This window comes from Phocoena phocoena, chromosome 14, assembly GCF_963924675.1.
Source record: "Phocoena phocoena chromosome 14, mPhoPho1.1, whole genome shotgun sequence".
NCBI classification, from domain to species: domain Eukaryota; kingdom Metazoa; phylum Chordata; class Mammalia; order Artiodactyla; family Phocoenidae; genus Phocoena; species Phocoena phocoena.
The window spans coordinates 35,566,591-35,583,080 of NC_089232.1; the positions used below are offsets into that span (position 1 = coordinate 35,566,591).

The window sequence follows — 16,490 nt, forward strand, 5'->3', positions numbered from 1 at the left end:
CAGGCCCAGACGCTCCACGGCACGTGAGATCCCCCCGGACCGGGGCACGAACCCGCGTCCCCTGCATGAGCAGGCGGACTCTCAACCACTGCGCCACCAGGGAAGCCCTGTGATTTGCTTTTATTCCTAGGGTTTTTTTTCCCCCCTTAGGTATTTAAAATCATATCAGAAATAAAGATCATACCAAAAATAAATTATTTTTTGTCATATAGTAGAATGTCACTGAACTGAACTTTGCCTAACAACTAGCATAAAGTTGTCGATCCGTCTTGCATTAGCAAAAACGAAAATATGAATAAAAATAAGAAAATGAAACCAAAGAGAAATACTATTGAGAGGAAAAACAAAGACAAAATTCAAATTTACTTTGAAAAATCTGATTTTATTTTCTGAATCAAAAAGAAGTGTATTCATGTTAAATTTAGAATGTTTAACTTTCCATTGATCTCTCAAAATACTTTCCAAATATTGTTGACAGTGCTCAGAACTGTGTAAAAGTTAACATCCAATACCACATTTTTTTTTCCAATACCACATTTTAAAGAAAAACGTTTAAATGCAGGACCTATTTCTAAGAAACCCTTCTCAAAGGTCAAGGCATTGGCAATTCTAATTTTAAAAGAAAAGAATTTTAATTATTGGAAGTTCAAGTGACAAAGGTTTTCAAGAGCTATATATCAGATCTCTTTTAAAACCGAAAAAAATTTAATTTCTGAGGGACTCATACCTGACAACTCCAATTAAACATGACACTTCCCCACCCCACCCCCAAATTACTAAATGCGTTATTTCACCTTGGAATAGGAAAATTATAAAATGTAATTTAAAAACTATACTCTTTCTATATATTAATACATCATTTTAACTGTCATGTTTGCTAGCAGAATTATAAAATTAAAACCAAATTCTACATTCAAGGGACAAATGACAAATGCTTTCATTGCTTTATTTAAGAGTCTATCCCATTCTTTGTTGTCTTCTACCCCCATATTTTAAAATCATGACCAAAGGTCAGAAGTCAATCCATTTACCTGAAATGAACAACTAGCAGATACTGGTCCTACATCTGTGTCCTTTAACAACTCAGTATTCAAAAGGCTGGGGTGGCGGGGATTTATAAGAACATGACTTAGGAACACTTTAGAATTCCAAAGTGACTCTGATACCCACGTCCCTAAAATCTAACAAACGTTATTCATAGGCTATTCACGTGTACTGAAGCATGTCCAGCATGCAGGTGAACTTCTTTTACTTGTTCAAATTGAGGTAAAACAGACAAAAAATACACAATATTAACAGAAGCTGCATAATTAAAACTAACCTTCTTTTGCTGCTTATTTCATATAAACTGATTTTTAAGTTTCTTCACAAAAAAAGATGCTATAGCCAATAATTTCTCCAATTTCAGTCACCCAAAAAAGTACGCTTCTTCTTTCAAAGTCGTTATTAGTAAAGAATGTTTTGAAATGAAGAAAAACATCTTTCTCCAGAATGTGCATTTTGTACTTAGAGTGATACAATTTCTTATTACTTTATTTTTCAAATTTAGAAGGAATTCAAGTCTGGGTACTATCTGATATTTTTTCAGATACCAAGCAATACCAACAGGATTCATAAATATGGTTTTCTGACAGGTAAATCGGCTAACATTTACAAAATACCAACAATTCTTCTTTCAAGCTTAGGATGGCTGAGATTTAGTAGTTATGATTAGTTTTTCAGTACAAATATGCATTTAAATCTTGATTTGTTTTGGCCAACATTTTAAATAGTCAAATTTTACTCCACTTCCAGGTTTTAAATGAAAACATAGCAACAAAAAAAAACTAGTGAAAATTACCCAACTGGCACAAGTCCCATATTTCAATGTTATTTTTAACCCAATAATTATAACCTACTGCCAGTAATTATTTATATGTATCTACTTGTTTTTATTAAATAAGCACTGGTCGGTTATATAAAAGAATTTTGCAAGAATGGTACTTGGCACTGGGTTACCTTAATGCTTCTGGTATTAATAGAAGCACTTAGAAAAATACCAGCTCTTAAGCACTTTTTGTCTGTAATTTGAATTTCCAAAAGCTTTTTTTCAATGTTACTTTTCCATTGGTAGATTCTAGGGAGTCTACTCCCAGCTGATCTGGTTGATTTTAAAAAACAAATAAAAAATCCCTAAGTCACATAATAATGGGACACTACACTTGCTTTTTACAGCATATGGAAATAGTTCCAGGCAGACCAAAAGTAGAAGAAAACCTGCCAAATCAAAGTATTGTAAATAAAGTTCATCTTACGTACCCCAGAGCAGAAAAGCTCAAAAATCAAAAAAATAAAATCAAACCCCCCCCTTTCCTCCACGCAAAACCCCACCCCAAACACTTTAGTTCTGAGCCTACCATTTCCCTAAAATGTTAATACCAGAAGCTTTAAGGTACTTAAAGCTGCAGCAGTAACATAGAAAGCGCCACACCACAGGGGAAACGCTACAAAGGGTTCAGCAGCCGCCCACTCAGCCCTCACCACCCTACCCCAAGAACACATGAAAGCTCCTGTGGAAGTTGTTTTTTCTTATGCTAATAAAGGCATACCACCTAGTGTGCTAAAGACTAAAAACTAGCAGCATTAGAACAGGAAAGTGAAAATAGGAAGGCTACAGGAATGATCTAAATGCCTACTTAGGAGAAACAGAGCAGCAGACAGGACCCTGGCCCTCTAGTGTTTGCAGGGAAGTGGTGGAATTAAGCAGTTAGATTTACCCACATCAACACAAATTTAACAAAACTTCTGCAAGACACCAGAATAAAACCTGACCTTTCCAGTCAAAGGGCACAGAGAGGCCTCATCCATGTCCTGGAGTTGAATGAGTTCAAAGATTGGCAATAAAGGAAAAAAGAAAGCATTAGGGGCGTGATGGGAACCAGCTTGGCAGTTTATCGAACAGTCACCCCAAGTTTCTCCAGCACACGAACACCCTTTTCTTGGTATTCCTGTCGGGTCATCCAGAAGTTGTCTTTGTCCTTCATGATGTCCGCTAGAACTGCGCCACCCAGGAATACCATGTGCTTTCTGCGGGGTGGGTCTTCAATGCGGATTTTGAATTTCTAAAGGAGAAAGAGGAGATGATAAAACGTCACACGCATGGTGCTTTCTGCTTTATGAAAATGACTTTTCTTATATTCTCTTGTTGAATTCTCACAAAGGTCCTGTGATATAAGTATCTCAGTTAGAGAGAGAAATTTTGTAATTTGCCCAAAACTCACAGCCAGGAGATCACACATCCATCCCAGTGTGCTTAGAAGAGTTGCAATGTACACCTGTGGCCCCATCGTTAACTACACTCCTTGTCACTCTCAAAAGCAGCCTGATTTGAACAATGAATTCCATGTTCGCCCTACCAAGAGCCCAAGTACCAGAGCCCTGTGACAGGTTTCCCACTAATGGGCAAATCACCTGGCCAGCTGTCAAATGAAGAGTTGGGATAAGAGAACTGCTATAGTTTCTTCAAGGTCTCAGGCCCCTGTGATTGTAGTCCCATGCAATAGAGTAAGCTTTAAGTTCTTTTCTTATAAGCAAAGGTCACTTTCTATTCTCTCAAATTCAAACGAAATGTTCTCAAAATAAACAAGGCCTAATACGGTCAAAATAAATTATGAGGATGTTGGAAAAAATGAACACAGTAACCAAAATTAAAGACAAGCAGGAGCCACTATTAACTGTCTAACAAAGACCTCCATCTGTAGGTCAGTCAACACCTGAAAGAGAAACCTCAAAATGAAACAGCAGTTTTATTTACAAAGTCACAAATCCCACAAAAAGACTCAAAATAACTATGTCATTCTACATTGTCTTTACGTCACATAAATGAACCGTAGGATCTGTCATAACACATGACATAGAAAAACATCTGTTTACTTATTAATTCTGAGGCTAACCTACTGTTCTAACTGTTCTAGTTACTTTTTTACTCTTTGGCAGGGGTCAGCAAACTTTTTCTGCAAGGGACCAGAGACTAAGTACTTGAGGCTCTGCAGGTCTCTCTGGCAACACCTAAAGGCAGCCAGAGACAATATGTGACAATAGGTAACACATTATATGACAAAAGAATGGGTCTGGCTGTGTTCCAAAAAACTTTATAAAACAGCCAGGTTTGGTCCAGGGCTATGGTTTGGCAACCCCGCTCTCAGGGACACCTGGCTAGCCCCTGAGGACACCACTGCCCCTGCAGCTTTCTCAACTGGCTGCTATTTCTCTCTCTCACTACCTGCCTAACTCTGGAGGTTGGTAACAGTAATTCTTGTTCACTGTTCTCCCCCTCCTCCATGCAACTCCACAGCCACTCAGAAACTCATCCTATCTGACTATTCCATCCACTACCCCTCTTTGCCCAGGGCAGCTATAGATGCCCAGGTTATTCCTCCTCATACCTGCTCTGTGGCACGTGTGCGTGCTCTCTCCACCATGTCCTGACATCATCCTCAGTGATTCTGTCTTTCTCTCCCTCACTCGGCAGAACACCAACTCAGGTGATCAACTCTCTTGCTCTGCCCCTGCCTTCAAGCAACTGAACACGTGTCGGGAGAAACTCAACATCTAGCTTAAAACGTTACCTCAGCTGAGCCCCTCAGTGCTGCTCGGCAATCCCGTGACACTTCTCTTCTCTCTTGCACTCTGCAAGACACCACTTCACACCTCCTCGTCTATCTTATAAACCTCTCCCAGCTCCTTCCTCCTCTCAAAGCCTCCTAACCTGTCTTGTGATTTCACCTTTCCTCCTCCCTTCCCTCAACAATCTATTCACCACCCAGACTTAATGATCCTTTAAACAAGTCAGATCCTACCATCTCTGTGCAAGATCCTCCTTCCTCAATAGGAGGAAAGCCAAACTCTTCCCCGTGGCTGAATAAGACTTACATCCTGACTACCTTTCTGAGCTCACCTCCCAGCCCCCGCCCTTGCTCACTCTGCTCCAGCCACTCCTGCACACTCCCACCAACTTGGGGTTCTTCCTGCCTGGAAGATTCTTCCCCCCAGAGAGTCAGGCTGCCCACTGGCTCACTCCGTTCAGGTCTTTACTCAAAAGTTATCTTATCTCACGGGAGTACTTCTCTGATCACACTACACAAAGGAGCACACCGTCTCCCCCAATCACTGCCCGCTCTCTAGCCCCTAACTTGACTTCTCCATAGTGCTTATTACTACTGATATATTATTCACAGACTAAACGCAGGGATTTTTGGTTTTGTTCACCACTGTTTTGTTTCTCCCACCATCTAGACAAGTGTTTGGCACCTAGAAGGAGTTCAAGAAGCACTTGCTAAATAATCATCTGAGACTGATTTTAAATTATATGTATACTCAAAGTCAGACAAATGAGTGAAGTACTTAGACAACATGGCTCCTTTTGAGTCTTTTAATTTGTTTAATGTATGAGTCCACACACAATTTAATTTCAACAATTTGAGTCACAAATAAAAGATGTGACATAGTGTCTCTAATACATACAGCCCTCTGTAGGATGTAATCTCATTATATAAACTGATCAAAGTTGGTGAGATGAACCTCAAAGATTAATTTAGAATTAAACGACTCTTAATTGAGTGCATAGTATGTATAGTATACTTCACACAGTCCAGGGTTTGTAGAAAAAAAATCAATGCCAAATAACCACCAACTGTTACGTACTAGTTTAAAAATTTCTTCCTACTCTACACACCAACAACTACCAATTAAAGTCTGTTTCAAGAGCTATGATAGTTGACGGGGATGCAAAAGAACTGGAGACACGGTGTTGTTTACAATCTGATTGGGGAGATAAGACATATGCAAGAAACAGCCAGAAAATAACTCAGTCAGAAACATGAGACAGTCCAAGAGTAGCACTGAATGCTGACTACATATTAAAAATACAAGTTAAAAAAAAACAAACCCAAAGGGGTCTTTCTCTCCCCATAGTACAACAGGTTCTTCCCATATACTTACAGGCACCTCTGGCTCCAGGCTGTTTGTTACAGATGAACCAAAACATCTGGCCCTGGGCCCAGGTGCCTCGATACACTGAATACAGAGGTGCCCCGGCACTAGGACCGCTCTGAGACAAAGCTCATCTTGAACCATTTACTTCTTCCTACCTCTTCAAGGCTATACTAGACTGCATTAGGAATTTGTTTAGAAAGACTTCTTGCTCCCTCTGGTGGCTGTCAAGAGTCACAAACTATTTTACAGGGTTTTAAAAGTATGTTCACAGTTGGATTATTGACTACTTACAGAAAGTTTTTCCACATCTCCCTTCAACACTCGTTCTAAGTAAAGCTGTTTAAGCTCTCGTTCCAACCGTGATGGCAGCCCAGGGTACATAGTAGACCCTCCAGAAAGCACAATGTGCTTATAGAATTCAGATCTAGAAAAACACAATAGGTATTCATTAGGCGTTTCAGATTAGGAAAACAGTATCTCAGAGTTGCTTTTATTTACATCAGCCTCAGGTGGCTGCTGGGAGAATTAAATAAAATTCAACATGTAAACCACAAGGCTGAATGTTTGCTATTACTACTGTTAATAGATAATAAACCCTCTTTATATATAAAATTATTAGCATTTTGATAACAATACTTCTAAAGCACATAACATTTCCTTGCAAATGTAATTGAGTCTTTTAGTAATGACCAGTTTACATTACAAACTTGCAGTATTTGGACTGTGCTATCACAGTGCTTCCATGGAGCCACTTAGATGTGGTTGTTTACTATAATTAACCATATTCTACCACGATTCCAGTTCTTGCTTGCCCCTTTGCTTTGAGGCCGTCAGCCACTATTTTTGGTTAGATTGATGTGCTTGCTTCTTAGAGCAGTCCTCGTTTTCTTCCTTAAATATGCTGTAGGTCATGATACCAGATAATCAAATCTAAAATAACCATATGTAGTAAAAGTAACATCATCTGAAGTGAGGGTCTGAGGAACTCTTCTCCTAGTAAAACTCAGGAGCTAAGTCACATCCATTTTGGCCTCATTCAAACTCACTTCCAGGTTTTTACTTACTTTCAGGTTCTCAAAGGCTCAGGCTATTATAATTCTAGCTTCTAGAAGAAGTTCTGTATTGTATTTAATTGCAGAAGTATGCACATGAGTATGACATAAACTAAGTTGTTGAGGTATAGCTACATGTAGTAAGTGCCCATGAGCATTTATTTTTCTTTTATTTTTTAAATTAATTTATTTTTATTTATTTATTTTTGGCTGCACTGGGTCTTCGTTGCTGTGCACAGGCTTTCTCTAGTGGCGAGCAGGGGCTACTCTTCGTTGCAGTGCACGGGCTTCTCATTGCGGTGTCTTCTCTGGTTGCCGAGCACAGGCTCTAGGCACGCGGGTTTCAGTAGTTGTGACTCGCAGGCTCAGTAGTTGTGGCGCACGGACTTAGCTGCTCCGCAGCATGTGGGATCTTCCCGGACCAGAGCTCGAACCCGTGTCCCCTGCGTTGGCAGGAGGATTCTTAACCACTGCGCCACCAGGGAAGCCCCCCATGAGCATTTACATGTATGCTTTCAACACACAGGACATGCAAAACAAAATCTGAGTTGTGCTGCTTTCCAGTGCTAGCAACGTGGAGAGGGTACTGAACCTCACTCCATTGCTTTAGGAACATCAAAACTTTAATCACTACCAACAGGAATGCACTTTGAAATATAATTTTGCTATTAGTGATCATTAAATCAAGGGACAAAAGCATCTACCCAATCCCTACCATAAGAATTTATCATAATTATGAAGTCTAGATGAGATTTTTGATCATCTTCCATTAGATTTATAGCTTTTTATAAGCCAACTGCTATTTTTATTAATTTCCATTACCAGCCTGTTCCCCAGCCAGCCCACAAAAATTAGGGGGTTATTTCATTCAGGGTTAAATAAAGAAGTAGGCAAACACTTGCTTAATAAAATGCTTCTGAGTGAATTTCTCAATAACTTGAGTACAAAGGAGAGCTTTCTTTTTTTTTTTTTTTTTTTTTTGCGGTATGCGGGCCTCTCACTGTTGTGGCCTCTCCCGTTGCAGAGCACAGGCTCCGGATGCGCAGGCTCAGCGGCCATGGCTCACGGGCCCAGCCGCTCCACAGCATGTGGGATCCTCCCGGACCGGGTCACGAACCCGTGTCCCCTGCATCGGCAGGCGGACTCTCAACCACTGCGCCACCAGGGAAGCCCCAAAGGAGAGCTTTCTAAACTATGACTCAAACTCTAGATGCAATAAAAGATTATAAATCTTTTTATATAACTAAATAAAAACAAAATTGTGTATGGCCAAAAACACCATAAGAGACAAATGAAAAATGACAAACTGTCTGCAATAGATATCACAGAGCTAATATAAAAAGAACTTTTTCAAAAACTGAGAGAAAACATTTTTTTTAATTCCATAGAACAGGCAAAAGCCACGAACAGATAATTCACCAGGATAAGATATAAAAATGGCCCTAGACATAGAAAAATATATTCAACTTCAATCTTAAGAGAAACGCAAATTAAAACTACATTAAGATATCATTTCTCACTCATTAGACTTGGCATAAAAGTAAAATGCTGAAAAACTGTGTGAACAAGCTGTTGGGGACACAGGTGCCCTCATATATGACTGGTGGGAAAAAGAAAGGGTACAACTTTCATAGAAGGGAACTGAGCAATAACAAAACCACACACATTTATCCTTCAACCCAACTATTCTCCCCAGACATTTTTTCAGAATATATATGCCCAGCAATACAAAGATACAGTGTGCACAAGGTTATTAAATGCAGCATTATCACTGCATCATCACACTGGAAAGAAGAATGCAACTGGAACAAAGAATAAGGACAACCCCTAGGAAGTGGCAGATGTAGAGAACAAACGTGTGGACACCAAGGAGGGAAAGCGGGGGCGGGGCAGGGGATGAATTGGGAGATTGGGACTGACATACATACACACGTGTATAAAACGGATAATAAAAACCTGCCGTATAAAAAGGCGGCAGTTTTAGACCTTAAGAAAAAAAGCTTGTTTCAAATACATTAAGTGAAAAAAGCAAAGTGCAAAGGAGTATTTACGGTATGCTACCTTTTGTGCAAGAAAATAAAAAAGAGGGAGGAGGACTAGGGTGAAAGACAAGGGGTGGGGAGAGTAATACTTCTGAGTATACTTTTTTGTATAGTTTTCACCACCTATTCAGAAAACAAAATTAAAGATGAGCCAGGAATATCCTGTGCCACAAAACAGAATGAAGTAGAATGTGCTCAAAAAGAGATGAGGGCACATCAGAGGACACAGCAGCTTGCTTGAAGGGGCTCTCACAGGCGATATCAGGAACAATTTAGCACCAAAATGAAATAAGGCAGTAATAAATTATAATCCACCAAATAAAATCATGAGACCATACTGATAATCAACAAACAAAACAAGGGAGAAAGGAAAAGGACTTCTTTATGCTAGAATGCCAACTAATAAATACAGAATGACAGAATGAGAAAAAAAATCACCTTTTTGCAACCACCACAATACAAATGGATTTAGGCAAGAATCATCAACAGAGGCCAAAAGGGGTGGGGGCCAGAGTTTGATGAGGAACAGATTTACACAGTCTCAAAGTATCTTCCCACAAATTACTTAAAAGTCAGGAAAGGAAAAAAAAAGAAAACGTACACAGTGGAGAAAATAGGAAACTTCATTAAGAGTTTAATACTAATATCACCAATTCGGAGCAAACAGACATCACTCCGGATGTAATAACCTGAGAAGGACACATCACTTAAGTACTGTTCTAGCCAAAAATGCACAATCTAAATCTAATCATAAGAAAACATTCAAACCCAAATTGTACTCTGCAGAGATATCAATGTCATAAAAGACTGAGAACTATAATAGATAAAGGGTGACTAAGAGACATGACGACTAAATACAATGTGTGACCTTAGATTTGATCCTTTACTGGAGAAAAGAAAAACTGTATAAAGGACATTATTGGGACAGTGAACAAAACTGAAATACAGATGGTAGATAAAAGTATGTCAGTAATCAATCCCCAGAACTCAATAATGCACTGTGGCTGTAAGAGAATAGCCTCATTCCTAAGAAATACAAAGTGAATATTAAGCAGTAAAGAGGACTTATGCATACAACCTACTCAAATGGCTCAAGAAAGAAAAGAGAGAGAGAGCACACAAACATGCAGAATGTTAAAATCAGTAAAATGGAAAACTGGATCGTGTATAGGAGTTCTCTATTCTATTCTTACAACTTTCAACATTTAAACTATTTCAAAGTAAGATTAAAGAGGCACCTGAGACACAATGATATATGCTGTTCAACAACCAGTGTCATCCTATCAGAAACCTGAGTGAGACAACAGACAACTTGGTCATTCTAGCTATTTATATTCCATCTATTTCTTTTCGTTTTTTTTTTTTTTTTTTTTGCGGTACGCGGGCCTCTCACTGTTGTGGCCTCTCCCATTGCGGAGCACACGCTCCAGACGCGCAGGCTCAGCGGCCATGGCTCACGGGCCCAGCCGCTCCGCGGCATGTGGGATCTTCCCGGACCGGGGCACGAACCCGTGTCCCCTGCATCGGCAGGCGAACTCTCAACCACTGCACCACCAGGGAAGCCCTATTCCATCCATTTCTGATAAATAACTTTGAAACAACAATTTCTAATATACCTGGTATCGATGTCAGCTGCCTGGATTGTGTTAAAAAGCAATTCAGCAACACCTACTCCCTCAACATTGATCAAGTGAGGCTGAAACAAAGCTTCTGGTGCTTCAAATCTCTCTCCCCCAACTTTGATAATGCGGCCATCTGGGAGCTAGAAACCAAGAACAATCAGGTATCAGCAAAAGATTTTAAAAGTTCCTAGTGCTCTTTAGATGTTAGTACTTATAAACTTATAAACACCTGTTCTAGAACCAAAATCATTATCAGCAATATATTTCTCTGAAAATACATTTCTGAAAAAAGACAAAAAAGGTAAATTAAATACATCAAAATAATTGTTTTTATTACCATGCTATGTTCTGCTTTTAAAATGGTATGTCACGGCCCCAAGTAGGAGGAATTTCTTGGAGGATTCGCCAACGCACGAGTGTGTGATGGTCCACTGGTGTGTGCAGGTGAGTACTACAGGTGGCACTGATCGCCCATGGCAATTGGATTTTTGCTGGGGTCAGTGCTGCTCATCATTTTAACACATTTGGAGTTTATGGATATTTTTACCATGGAGCACAGACAGATTCAATTAAAAATTTTAAGTAATTTCTTTCACCAAGTAATTACTCTGGGAAACTTTATTATTTTGTCATCAAAACACTTATATCACGTGTGAAACTTCTGTCAAATCATTTAATCTAAAAAAATTGTATGATTAAGAAAACTTAAAGAATATTGACCTAGACTATTTATTGGGCAATTCTGTTGTATCCTACTTACTAGGTCCTATTAAATTTTAAATGATAATGAATAAATATAATTTTAAGAAAATGAGATTTAAACAACTGGTCAGATACCATTACAACATGACCTTGTGCAGAAAACTCTTAAGTTACATCATGTTTATATTTAATTAAATGAGAAATGTTAAACAAAAACTCCCTCACAATTCACTGAATTGACCTAAGTAACAAGCATGCTTGTATACGCTGGCATTGGACACATTTCTGTACGACATACCACAATTAGTTTTACATTAACATTTCTTACAGTATATTTGTTTAAAATAACATAATTAAAATAATTATCTTTAGATTCCAAAACTGACTTTCCAATATGACAAAGCATCATGAAGCAAGTTCCTTAAGACATTTACCCCCGTTTGCTATGATTGTTTACAAGTATGTGCAAAGCAATCACTCCAAAATTATCTTTTTATAAATCACATCAATGTCTTTAAAACAAAATTTACCCTTAAAAAAAATACACTTTAAAACCCAAACTTGAAATCACCCCAAGATACATGGAAAAACTTCACATGGCACACTACTGTTACCAAAACCTCTGTACCTGGCCCTTCCAGCCTCTGATGGTGTGGCTCTTCTCAAAGCTCTATTTGCAGGCCAGCCTGGGGTCACCTACCCTAGGAACTACCTCTTGGAACTGTTAAAACTGTATGCTTCCCATTTCTTTGCACGAAATCTTACCCTTTCCTTTATTTGTCCACTCTTATCCCTCTTCATTTACTCATCAGTTCACTGTTTATTTGTTGCATGTATTTTTGTAACCTACCTCAAACTCTCTGAGAAAGGAGAATAAATAAATAAAACGTGTCTTACACTTCTAGTTCCCTTATCCTCTGCCTCATGACACTTTCTTCCAAAGTCAGGTAGGTGACAAATTATAAATCTAGGGTAACTGCCAAGAAGGCTTCAGGAAAGAATCCCCAGAGCAAATCTGGAGATCATTAAGTTGCAAAGTATTGACTTATTGACTATTTGGATCAGTATCTTCTAAAATTAAACAATATAACTTATAAAAATTTATAATTATTTTTATTCTTTTTTTTGATTTATTTAGTTTTGGCTGTGTTGGGTCTTCACTGCTGTGCGCGGGCTTTCTCTAGCTGCGGCGAGCGGGGGCTACTCTTTGTTGCGGTGTGCGGGCTTCTCATTGCAGTGGCTTCTCTTGTTGCAGAGCACGGGCTCTAGGCGCACGGGCTTCAGTAGTTGTGGCACGAGCTCAGTAGTTGTGGCTCAAGGCCTTAGCTGCTCCACGGCACTTGGGATCTTCCCGGACCAGGGCTCGAACCCACATCCCCTGCATTGGCAGGTGGATTCTTAACCACTGTGCCACCAGGGAAGTCCCTATTCATTTATTTTTGTTTTTGTTTTCTTTTGGCTGTACCATGTGGCATACACGATCTTTAGTTCCCCGTCCAGGGATCAAACCCATGCCCCCTGCAGTGGAAGCACAGTCTTTTTTTTTTTTCCAATTTAAAAAAAAAATTTTTATTGGAGTACAGTTGATTTACAATGCTGTGTTAGCTTCAGGTGTACAGCAAAGTGAACCAGTTATACATATACATATACCTGCTCTTTTTTAGACTCTCTTACCATATAGGTCATTACAGAGTACTGAATAGAGTAGCCTATGCTATATAGTAAGTCCTTATTAGTTACCTATTTTATATATAGTAGTGTGTATACGTCAATCCCAATTTCCCAATTTATCCCTCCCCCACCTTATCCCCTGGTAACTGTTTTTCTTTTTTTTTAAATATCTTTATTGGCGTATAATTGTTTTACAATGTTGTATTAGTTTCTGCTGTACAACGAAGTGAATCAGCTATATGTATACATATATCCCCATATCCCCTCCCTCTTGATCCTCCCTCCCACCCTCCCTATCCCACTCCTCTAAGTCATCACAAAGCATCCAGCTGATCTCCTTGTGCTATGCAGCAGCTTCCCACTAGCCATCCATATGGAAGCACGGAGTCTTAACTGCTAGACCACCAGGGAAGTCCCTATAATTATTTTTTAAATGACTATTATGTACATATTTGTGATAGGTTGAGTTTACATGAATCAAATGGTTTAAGAATACTTGCTTTTATTGCCTATCACTCAATTTCATTTTAATAACTACTAGATCCTAGCGGCACCAATGACATATTGGACCTTACAATTCTTAGTTGCAGGGGATGCCCTGTTCATTGTAGGATGTTTAACAGCCTTCCTGCAAAGCTGTAACAACCAAAAAATGTCTCCAGATGCATTGATCAAAGATGCAATGTGGAAGTACTTTATACCCAGATGAATGACAGACTTAAAGACAGCAATACATTAAAAATTCAGGGAGGATCAACTCCCCTAGTGTAAACTATAACTAGGTTCTAAGTCTCATCAGTTTCAATTTCAAGTTAACATTTGTTTTGAACATCTCATTAAGAAAATACTAAGTCAGGAAGACTGCCACCTACTGACTTATAAAAGCCATCCTATAGGATGACCACTTCCCAAAGTATCTCAGAACACCAGCCCCATGAAATGCTGAGGAATTACTGCAATCATGTACAAATCAGCATATCAAAGGCTCTGAGAAGTCCTTTAATAAAGTGAAATCAACTCTCTCCCAAACTTACCTGAAAATGTAGCCCCCATTTTAATTTTTGTGAAATACCTATTAACATCTCACAGAAATAACATTATGTGAAACCCATGCTGAAAAATGCTATTCCAGGTACTAGAATCTCAAAATAATATCTCACATCTAACTGCATCCTAAAGTAGAAAAGCAATACATGATTCTTGCCTTATTTCATGTTATACGGTATCCTAAAATAATTAAATCATAGAATCATAATGTAGAAAGACATTAAAGATCACACATATACATATTATAACAACCCAAACCAAAAATACTGGATTCCAAGAAAACCTCCTTAAGCATACACCAACAGCCAAAGTTGTCCATTTTAAAACCACATATATATTATACACTGGAAATACTTACTGTGTAAGATTCAACTAATACTGTAGTTTCTAAGGCCAGTTTCTGCTCTTGCTCAATATTATACCCCACATAACACAATTTTTCTTTAATCATGCGAACCGTTTCAAAATCAGCAGAATGGTTGAAGGCGTAGCCCCGCAACAGAAGCAGCTGGTACAAAAAAATAGCAGTAAATCCACAAGTAATCTGAATGAGTTCAACTCTGCAAAAGCGATTAATGCTCTCTAAATATGTCACATCAATACCAAATGCAATGGGCAGTGAAGCCTTAGCTCTTACTGAGTATTTCAGAAATGGGAATATTACTTGCCATAATAGGATTTATATTTCAGTTTCACAGAGAGACAGAATTAACAGTTCATGAATAATAAACGGCCAAAATGAGCAAAATATCTATTAATAAATAATATTTTACACTGGACTCCTGTAATTCTGCAATTTGCTCAATCAATACCATATTCATGAAATACCCCAGGTCTTAACAAAGTTTTATCCCTAACTTCTATTATGTCTGACACATATTAGATGGGCAATAGCATTTGTTAAAAAAAAAAAAAACCCACATAATATGCATCATAAACAACATTTTCATATAAAAACTTAAGAAAACAAATCCCCTTATCTTTGTGCTTATGTTCAAAAGAAATCCCTTGGGCACTCCTTTGGTAGTCACCTTCCAGTAGAATTTTGGCTTAGAATGAGAGTATTATAATTCTCATTAACAATCTTATTATTACTTTAAATGAGATTAAAGGAACCCAATGTCAAGGTGAAGACTTAATGCAACCTAATTTACTGCACAGATTTCATCCTAGAACAGTCTCTTCACAGCAGCACCAATGACATATCGGACCTTACAATTCTTAGTTGCAGGGGATGCCCTGTTCATTGTAGGATGTTTAGCAGCCTTCCTGCAAAGCTGTAACAACCAAAAAATGTCTCCAGACACTGCAAAATGTCCCTGGGGGGTAGCATTATCCCTGACTGAGAGCCACTGACTGACCTGGAGAGAATACACTAACTACAGAATTCTGGTACAGACAACATTCTAAACCTTTTTTTCCCACATTACAAAAAACCCACATGCCTCCAAATAGTGGCCTTATATACTTTATCCAGCAATGTTTTAAAGAAAATTATAACTAATTATATTCACAAGTACACTTTATCATCCACCTGTTCAAAGGAAGGTCTTATGGCAGGAAGGTTGCCTAGGTTGTTCAAGGAAGTTTTAGAGTCTTCCTCCATCTTTGAAATACCTCTCTACCCATTCCTTGGGAATAGTAAATATAATTATGTAATGATGAACTCTCATTAGTATACAAGAGATCACGTGTGTGAATCTCATGGATTTTATATGAATAATGAACTGGGCCACTCCTCTGGTGGTGCAGATTAGCTAGAATCCTGAGATGATACATTTAATTTTGTGTTAAGTTGGTACACACAAAACTACAAAATCTAATTCTATGATATATTTTTTTTGTGCTTACCTTGATAAGATATCTGGTAATATCCCTCCCAGCAATATCCAGTCTCCTGGTAAGGTGAGGGAGAGAAAAGCCTTCATACACTGGGCAAATGTGAGTCACACCATCTCCAGAGTCCACCACTACTCCAGTTAATAAGCCTGTGGAAGAACAATGAGGTTGTAAATAAAAAGCCAAATCAGAAAAATCAAAGCCAGCAAATTTCAAATATTGGTAAAGAAACCAAACTAGAAACGTCACCAACCAGAATGGTCTAAAAGCCAGCATTTCTTTATTATTTGCTTATTTTGCAGCTTATTTCGAATACACAGACACTAAAGTCAGTGTTCTCTCACATGCCTCCTGTGAGACTTTTAGTCTAATCATGGGCTACCCCAGGAGATAGCCCTCGGACTATTTTTCAGACCTAGGACTGAAAAATACAACATGGTCTTTATTTTTCCTTCCAACTTAATCTGGATCCCTGAATTCCCTTAAAGTAAAATTTTCTAGAGCATCATGGATAACTTTTACGAAAACCATTGTGAAAGGTA

The 16,490-nt window shown here is 38.5% G+C and overlaps 1 protein-coding gene across 2 annotated transcripts in view; it reads right to left on the minus strand.

The window, feature by feature from the left end:
• Window positions 1–365: 365 nt before the first annotated feature.
• The window catches only part of ACTR2 (actin related protein 2), a 35,378-nt gene continuing 19,253 nt past the window's right edge, over window positions 366–16,490 (minus strand). The window contains exons 5-9 of one of the 2 annotated variants that reach the window (XM_065890709.1): window positions 15,961–16,097; window positions 14,468–14,617; window positions 10,684–10,829; window positions 6,265–6,397; window positions 366–3,101 (exon numbers count right to left, since the gene is read on the minus strand). In XM_065890709.1, the coding sequence (XP_065746781.1) occupies window positions 2,931–3,101; window positions 6,265–6,397; window positions 10,684–10,829; window positions 14,468–14,617; window positions 15,961–16,097 (737 nt within the window). In that variant the 3' untranslated portion in view covers window positions 366–2,930. The remainder of the gene's footprint in view (window positions 3,102–6,264; window positions 6,398–10,683; window positions 10,830–14,467; window positions 14,618–15,960; window positions 16,098–16,490) is intronic. The other variant, XM_065890708.1, reaches the window with a different exon arrangement.